Source organism: Chelonoidis abingdonii, chromosome 1, assembly GCF_003597395.2.
Source record: "Chelonoidis abingdonii isolate Lonesome George chromosome 1, CheloAbing_2.0, whole genome shotgun sequence".
Taxonomy (NCBI): Eukaryota; Metazoa; Chordata; order Testudines; family Testudinidae; genus Chelonoidis; species Chelonoidis abingdonii.
Window position 1 is genome coordinate 78,237,884 of NC_133769.1, and position 9,381 is coordinate 78,247,264.

At 37.9% G+C, this 9,381-nt stretch overlaps 1 protein-coding gene across 1 annotated transcript in view; it reads right to left on the minus strand.

Moving 5' to 3' along the window:
* The window catches only part of PPFIA2 (PTPRF interacting protein alpha 2), a 647,901-nt gene that overhangs the window by 78,718 nt on the left and 559,802 nt on the right, over window positions 1-9,381 (minus strand). The window contains exons 18-21 of the mRNA XM_075066795.1: window positions 8,852-9,089; window positions 5,030-5,059; window positions 3,581-3,711; window positions 245-399 (exon numbers count right to left, since the gene is read on the minus strand). Coding sequence (XP_074922896.1) covers window positions 245-399; window positions 3,581-3,711; window positions 5,030-5,059; window positions 8,852-9,089 — 554 coding nt within the window. The remainder of the gene's footprint in view (window positions 1-244; window positions 400-3,580; window positions 3,712-5,029; window positions 5,060-8,851; window positions 9,090-9,381) is intronic.

Consider the following 9,381-nt stretch of genomic DNA (forward strand, 5'->3'; position numbering starts at 1 on the left):
TTCCATTGAAGAGGCTAACTCGCAGGAAACAATGAAGCTTGTTAGCTTAATGGATTTCCTTTCATTTAGATCATGATTATACCAAATTCCTGACAAATATGCTCATTACTATAATGAAATTTAATGGAAAGGTTCTGCCAGTGCAAATGAGGAATACGCCATTTAGAAAACAAGAAAGAAGCAAAAACAAACACAAAAATGACAGTGGAACAATGACCTAGGCCGGGTACAACTAATTCCTTACTGAGCTGTCCAAGTCGAGCCTTCTCTTTTTTACCAAACAAACGTCCTATTGAAGACTTGATTCCTTTCTTCTTGGGAGCTTTGTGTAGGGAGTCCTGGCTGCTACTGGCACTGCCAAGACCAATACTTTCTGGCTCCAGTGAAGCTGGCAAACTACTGTAAAATTGAAAAGAAGAGATAGGTAACATATTATTCTCCTGGCTAGGTTTCATTTTCTCCTGAGCAGCTGTGCAAACAAATTATCTAGAATCTAATAAGAACCTCTTCATAATTAGAACAATTAATCAAATTATTGATGTTTTCTTTCCTGTATAGCTCAGCAACATATAGAATAGTACAATGTCTAATGCTCTTGTCTCAATCAAGCAGAAGCAATCCCATGAAAAATGGCAGAGGAAATAAAACGTAAAGAGTCTTTCAAATTTGTTTTGCCAAAAATAATGCTGGGAAAATGTATGAACTACAACAATATACGGTTTCCCAACTGAAATTTGAAGTGTTATTTGTAAAGAAAAATATATCAATGACAAAGTTTTTATCTCATTTACATTGTGTAATTAGACAATTACAGAAACTAAATTTCAGTCAGATAATTTCTGTTTGTTTCACTCATTAACCAAATACAGCATACATTACTGACTACATATTTACATCAAAGCAATTCAGATTTTGGGCATTGATAAAACTCTAAAGCAGACATATTGACATTACAGGCTACTTCATGGATTTAACTTTAAAAAGGAATGTTTTGCAAAACAGATCACTATATATTCTATATGGATACATTCAGCATTTGCTACTGGGAGTCCATACTTACAGTAATTGCCATTCAGTGTTATCTCAGATAACGAAGTTATTTCCTGTGCCCAGCTTTGGATTTCACAGAGTAATAACAGTTGCCAACTATTTGCATTTTAATGGTGTGTACTGTATATTGTATATTTATTACACTCTTCAATGACTAACCATATTCCAATTGGCCAAGACACAGCCATGTGGGTAAAAGAGTTGGTCATCTGTCCTCCTCGAATAATCCACTATATTAATTAAGGTTTGTATCAATAACAATGATCAGCTTATAAGTAGAACACAACAGTCAGGAGGATACAACCATGTACATTTCAAGGATATAAATACCAAGGCGAAGTAGTAGTTAGAGAGGCACAAGGTGATTTTATAATTAACTTTGATAGGGACAAACTTAAGAATGGAAAAACGTATGCTGTGTATCAGGAAAAAATTATAAAATCTCCTGAGACCACTGTTGGAATCCTCAGAATTTGGTACATTTGAAGTTAGACTGGAAAAACATTAGTGAATGTATGGTAGGAAACAACAGTCTTGCACTGGTAGGAAAATGGATTTCATTATTTAATTTTATATTTCTGGGTGAAATTCTGGTTCTACTGAACTCAATGGCAAAACTTCCATCTCCCTTCATGTGTAATTTCTATCATTCATGCTGAGCCCCATCTCTCTCACCATCTTGAGCAGGCACTGTGTAACTGTAATTGGGTCTTCCATGGCCAGGCTGCCTAGTGGCTAGATCACTGGCCTTTCAGTTTGTAAGGCCAGAGGGGATGGTAAGGGGACCCGGGCCTTCCCTCTCTACCAGATCCCAGCCCAGGGCCCTATGTAGATCACCCTAAACAGGCAAGATGGGTCTCCCTCCTGGCAGGGAGTCAAGACATGCTTTCCTGGGCTACTTTCTACAAGTCTCTTCAGTTTGGGCATGATCTCGCTAGTCCACTTTATTGGAGGCTTGCCTAGTCAGTTGCCTCAGGTGCTGGGGCTTATCTGCAGCCTTCCCTTGGCAGGGGAGCCCTTACTTGTCTCAAGTGGCTGCACTGGCTGGCAGGTTGCTGATCCATCCCTTCAGGCACGCAGGCAGAGAACTCCTGCCTCCTCGCCAGTCAGACCCTTACTGAGCCAGGCACCCTTCTTCCTTCCCTCACCCCCAGGCCTGGGATTGGCTGCCAGTATAGCAGTGTGGGACTAGCTGAACCCAAAGGTTTTCTTTAATCTCTGCTATGCCGGATGGCAGTTTCTCTGATCCCTCACGGTGACAATACATGAAAACAATCTCCAACATGTGCAATATCACTTTGTTAATGAATGTAAAATGAGGTCTTGTTTAATCAACTAATGAAATTAACAAATTATTATGAATAAAATACACCTTTAAAAATCTTCTCTCTCCCAGTTTTTCTCGTGTCTTTTTCTTTTCATCTATATTCTTGAATACTTAAAACTTTGTACCTGCTTTCTATGTTTACCTAGTTGCTCCTTTCCATTTTTTAAAATCATATTCTGCAATTCTTTTTGTGTTCCCTTATTCCTTCTCTTTTCACAACTGTTTCCCTCTCTTTCAGTGATTTTATTTCACCTCTTTGAATATGTATTTTTTTCTTGTATAATACTGTACAACCAGTGCAAGACATGCTGGTCACATACTTATATCTTTCATGTTAAGGAGCAATGCTGCATAACTATCACTAGAAATGATTATTTCAAAATTCATTTTCACTATTTTTTTCAAATGGGTGAACCTAGGGAAAATTAATTCACAGAAAATATTTCCAATCCTGAAATATTTTCTCTTTCTTAGGCCAGGTTTACACTAGAAGAAGTTTGCTGATATAGTTATATGGTTCCAAATCGTAGTATGGACACAATTTATACTAGCAAAAAAGTGCTTTAGCTGGTATGACTTATACTGCTTCCCCAAGCTAAATAAGCTATTTTGGCAAAACGTTTATGCTGGGATAACTGTGTCTACATTGGGGCTTTTGCCAAGCACAGAAACGTCATTAAAAATCAGACCCCAGCTGATATTACTACACTGGCAAAAGTTTCTAGTGCGTATACCTGGCCTTAATGAATCTACTCGTCCCTCTTCTCTGCATTCTCAGTTTACCTGTCCCCTATATCCACATCAATGTTGTCTCTTGGCCTCCTGCAAAATCCAGGATTTGTTTATGCAGAGGCACTTCTTGCCCTGAATTCCCCTTGTCTTCTCCATCCCTAAGGATTATCATCATTTAACAGCACTCTTTCAGGTGAATATTAAGGTTCCTGTTCTAAAGTAGTTATAACTTAAAGTTAGACCAAAGACATGACATAAGAGAGAAACAGACACTATTATTATTTGTTTTTTAGCAGCAGTGTAGTGCTTGGGACTGTAGAAAAGACAAAGAAAATAACATTTTTTGACTTGCAGGACATACAATCTCAAAAAAAGTCAGGGTGTACTGGGAAATCAGAAGAATCATATACTTTTAAAAGGATATAACGTGGTCAAGTTGCGAATTTCTGACTTATATTATGAACTTCATACCTTCTGGCATCATTGTGGTATGAAGAAGGAAGGGTATGAGTCATCCTGATGGCTCTGGGTGTTGGAGGAGGAGAGGTTTCACATTTTATTGTGGCTTTATCTTCACGTCCATCTTCTTCTACCACTGCAATCTACCAATCAAATATATCAGTGAGAGTATGCATCGGCTCTTCAAGACTTCTGGAAATTTCAGCAAGTATTTGTCAAATGATCAGGTTTGGAATCAATTTAAATTATCTGAGCAAATGAGCAAATGTTAGGATTATGTAAAAAACACATGAAAGTATTAGGAAACAGAATGTTCTAACTGTGCCAACTTAAAATGTATATTATAAAGGAAAGAAATCATACTTAGAAAAGCAGACTGTTCCTATTATGCAGAATAGGCTTGATCTTGCAAAGACCTTAGCATACAAATAACTTTATGCACAAGCAGACCAACTGAACAAAATGGGACTACTCATGTATTCAAATTATCTCATTCTTGTCTGACTAGAACAAGCGTGGTCTAGTCTAGTGGTTGGAGCAGCCATCAGGCCTAGTGGCTAGGGTCAGAGCCATAGTCAGGAGTCAAAGCCAAAGGTCAAACTGGAAGGCAGGAACTGGATACCAGCGCCAAGGGTCAAGCCATAGGATAGGAACTAGAGTGAGCTGGGTATCAGGTGAGGAAGCGTTTAAGGCAAGGACTCAGTGCAAGGCAGGAGCAGCAAGCACAAAGTAACACAAGACTAGTCACAGTGCTGGGCATGAGCATTGTGAAGCCAGTGAGCTGCTGCTGGTGTAAAATCCAGCCTGCTGACCTCTGCAGCCAATCAGGCAGCACGGCTAATCAGACAGGCCAGCTGTACTGGTGAGGCTGCCTGGAGACTAGCTCTGCTGCAAGCCTTGATTCCTGATACTCATGAGTTAAGACTGTGCAGGATCAAGTCGATTGTTTTCACAGCTTGTTTATGAAGGGATCAAATTTCTAGATCATAAGCGTGAAGGAAATGGAATTTTGTCACAGTTTTTGATGGCTTTGCTAATCTCTCTCATACCAATAGAATTATGACATTCTATCCCAGTTACATACATAATTGCATATTGTACCAGCACAGATAAAACTCAGCCTTAAAGATTATGGCTGCTCCATCAATAAAAAGAGTGAACAAAATGTTCTGTGAAAGTACTCAGAATGTAACTAAGCTTGGTTTATGATGGAGTGTTTCTTAACGGTTGCACTAAAGCATGAATTATCAGATAAAGTCACCTGAGAGACTTAACTCCTAACGCTGAATTAATTGTTGATTTTCACTCACAAGCATTTTCAAGTTGGAATAAAAATGAAAATACATTTTTCCAATTGTTTAGATAAAAATGACATAAAAGTTTTATAAGTAAAAGGCATGAAGAAATTAAAAAAGTATGTTTAATGCAGCTATTGTACCATTAAAATATCGAGTGTCCTACCTTTCGTCGATGTTTCCTTAGATCACTTGGCTTCGGTTGATGAAAAAAGCAACAACAAAAAAGAATTATTAGTAAACTTTATTTGACCAAAGAAACACTCAAACTTCACATATATATTTATTCTGACATAAAAATAGTGACAAAAATACCCATTCATATTCTCCAGATGCCTTTGACATAACTTAAAAATACCTTTTGAGTGCAGTAATTTAGAGAACCCACCACAAAGCCCTGCTTTTCTGCAAATAATTAGCCACTCCCACATGGCCCCTTCATTTTCATATGCCTGGAAAGAAATAAAGTTTTCAGACATGATATAAAATTTTCATTTTTAGTTCCTTTCCCCCCAATATCTTCCATAAATCCTCCCAAAAGAATCAACAATAATAAAAGGATAATGCTTTCTTGCAATTCTCTCTTGTTTAAAACTTTTTAAACATTTCACTGAAAAACAGATATGAGACCAGAACATCACAGAAACTGCAGTACATGAAAGAGGGAAATTTCTCTCCTCTTACGGTAAATCTGAATTAATATTTTTGTGTACCTGACATTTTCAATAACTCATCAAAAACACCAATCATCTTTACTGCAGGCATTATCTCATCATGGAAGTCTACGAGAACATACATTGTTCAACTGCTTAACACTTCTACTTTAGGCAAATGTGTCACTCTGCGATATACAGCTAGAGCTCAACAAATCCTGCAGAGTTTGTTTTATGCAAGTTTACATAGACCTGTCCTGTGAAATCTGGCTGCAGTTATTGGCATCTAACCAACTCCTATAGGTTTATTTGGAAGTTTGTGTACTATAGAATCTAAACCTCCAAGAAGATCTCCCAACTTAACCCTTCCACCCAAAGAGTTGTCAGTCTGTCCTACCCATCCCCAGGCAGCAGGAACAGGCAAACCATACTTTCTGAAATAATTACATATTGAGAGCGGGGGGCAGCAGCATTGTAAAATGCTCAGTGTATTATTTGCTAGAGACTCCCAATGGATTCCATAATTACCTGGCTAAGTCTTGTAGTGGGGGAAATGCCTCTATTCCTTTGTCTGCTGGACTTTCATTTGCAGTTTTCATTAGAACCAAAACGTGAATCTTTTGGACAACCTTTTTCAGAGCACTTTCCCCACTCATTTAGTTTAGTTTCAGAATTTTTTTTGAAATGTTCAGTATCAGTTTCATGCTCATTGGTGGAATATAGGTGGTTTAAGGAATATTCAGACACACTATATGCAGTTTAAATATAATACAGGTTAAATGGAATATGGGAAAACAGGTCATCTCATGCAACTGGCCTTGAAAAGCATATACAGAGAAACGCACACTGTACCACTTGTGTAAAACAGAAAAAAAAATCACCTAAAACACTTTTAAAAATAAGTTTTAAAAGTTTTTAATATCAATAATGGCCTTGTAAGGCATTTGCTTGACATTTAAATCTGACCTAGGATTAACAGCCTTCAACTCTGCCTCAAGCTATGTTCTATTAAATGGATTATTTGAGACATCATTGCTTATAATAAAAATCCTATGCAAATTGGTTCTCATACTTTTTACTAATTATTATTAACTATTATTTCTATTACATTGGTACTCAATGGCCCTAATTAGAGAAAAGGGCCCCACTCTGCTAGGCATTGTACAGAGACAATAAAAACCGAACACAACTTAGTCTTTCCTTCAAAAACCTTACAAACCATATGTAGAATCATAGAAACAAAGGACTGGAAGGGAGGTCAGTAGGTCATCTAGTCCAGTCCCCTGCACTGAGGCAGGACAAAGTATTATCTAGACCATCCCTGAGAAGCGTTTGTCTAACCTGTTCTTAAAAACCTTCAGTGATGGAGATTCCACAACCTTCTTAGGTCATTTGTTCCAGTGCTTAACTACCCTTACAGTTAAGTAGTTTTTTCTAGCATCTAACCTAAATCTCCCTTGCTGCAATTTAAGCCCATTACTTCTTGTCCTGTCCTCAGTGGATAAGGAGAACAATTTATCACTCTCCACGTTATAATGATCTTTCATGTACTTGAAGACTTATGTCCCCATCAGTCTTCTCTTTTCCAGACTAAACAAACCCAATTTTTTCAATCTTTCCTCATAGGTCATGTTTTCTAGACCTTTAATAATTTTTGTTGCTCTTCTCTGGACTTTCTCCACTCTGTCCACATCTTTCCTGAAGTATACGGCCCAGAACTGGACACAGTACTCCAGTTGAGTCCTAATCAGTGAGTAGAGTGGAAGAATTACTTTTTATGTCTTGCTTACAACACTTTTGCTAATACCAGAATGATGTTTGCTTTTTTGCAACAGTATTTACATTGTTGACTCATATTCAGTTTATGTTCCAATATAAGCACCCAGATTCTTTTTCGCAGTACTCCTTCCTAGGCAGCCATTTTCAAGTTTGTATTTGATTATTCCTTCCTAAGTACTTTGCATTTGTCCTTACTGAGTTTCATCCTATGTATTTCAGACCATTTCTCCAGTTTGTCAAGATTATTTTAAAATGTAATCCTGTCCTCCAAAGCACTTGCAACCTCTCCCAACTTAATATCATCTGCAAACTTTATAAGTGTTCTCTCTATGCCATTATTGAAATCTTTTATGAAGATACTGCACAGAACCAGACCCAGGACAGATGCCTTAGGACCCCACTCAACATGCTCTTCCAGCTTGACTGTGAACCACTGATGACTAATCTTTGAGTAGTTTTCCAACCAGTTGAGTACCCACCTTACAGCAGGTTTGTCTTGGCTAGTTTGTTTATGAGACAGTCATGAGAGACAGTATCAAAAGCCTTACTAACATTGTTATATATCACATTTCCTGCTTCCCTCCTATCCACAAGCTTGTTACCATATCAGAGGAGGATATTAGGTTGGTTTGATAATGATTTGTTCTTGCAAATCCATGCTGACTGTTACTTATCTTATTATCTTCTGAGTGATAACAAACGATTGATTATTTGCTCCATTATCTTTTTGGGTATTGAAGTTAAGCTGACTGGTCTGTAACTCCCTGGGTTGTCCTCATTCCCCCTTTTTATATAAGTACTACATTTCCCCTTTTCCAGCCCTCTGGGATCTGTCCTGTCCTCCACAAGTTCTCAAAGATAATCACTAATGGCTTAGAGATTTCTTCAACCAATTCTTTAAGGATGTAGTTCATCAGGACCTGCTGATTTGAAGACATCTTCCCTGTCCAGGTAATTCTTAAATTGTTCTTTCCCTATTTTAGCCTCAGATCCTACCCCATTTACACTGCCGTTCACTATGTTAGTTGTGATCACTGCTAACCTTTTTGATGAAAGATGAAACAAAAAAGGCATTTAACGCTTTAGGCCACTATGACGTTTTCTGTTATTGTCTCTCTCTTCTCATTGGGTAATATTCTTGGTCTTCTTCTTGCTGCCAATGTATTTGTAAAAAAAAATTCTTGTTACCCTTTATTTTCCTAGGTAGTTTAATCTTGTTTTGTGCTTTAGCTTTTATAATATTGTTCTTGTGGGTTTTTTTATATTTATCCTTTGTAATTTGATCTACTTTCCTCTTTTTAGTATGACCTTTTTTTGAGTTACAGGTCACTGAAGATCCTGGTTAAACCACCAGGTCTTTTACCATATTCCCTATTTTTCCTATGCATTGGCATAGTTTGCTCTTGTGCATATGCAGAGACAACAAAATATGGACAAAACAAATTCTACAAGGGAGTAGACAAGGTTTGGTAAGGATTAGGCAAACAGCAAAAACAATTTGATCAGTTTATTTTAATAAATATCATGCTCAAAACTGCCATCACACATTTCCTTACCAGTGTCATGACTCCCATGCGATCCATTTCTCTGGCTGGACTGCGAGGGGTGAGTTTAGGTGTTGAGTGCCCACTAGGAGGAGAAGAGCTTGCAAGCGATGAAGCTGTCACTGATCCAGTTATAGATGTACCTGGGTGAACTCTAGCCAGATTCAAGCCTTCTAGACTGACGCTAGCTACTCTGTTCTCAATTTCTTCCGCACGCAGTTCTGTTGATTCCTTTTCTTCTTGAATTAACCTTAGGGAGTGATAAAGCATATGATAATATTCTGGTCAGTGTCAGGTACATATGGGGCGTTTCAGGCTCTAACAGCAACTTCACTTCTTTGAATAGCTGAGTATGAACTTGCCTTTGCAGAAGTTTTATGTGCGTAGATGTGAGTAAACCCGTGTCACAAACAGATAGCTAAGGGTTAATGTCCCTTTCACCTGTAAAGGGTTAACAAACAGTGACCTGCAACACCTGACCAGAGGACCAATCAGGAAACAAGATACTTTCAAATCTCGGTGGAGGGAAGCCTTTGTTTGTG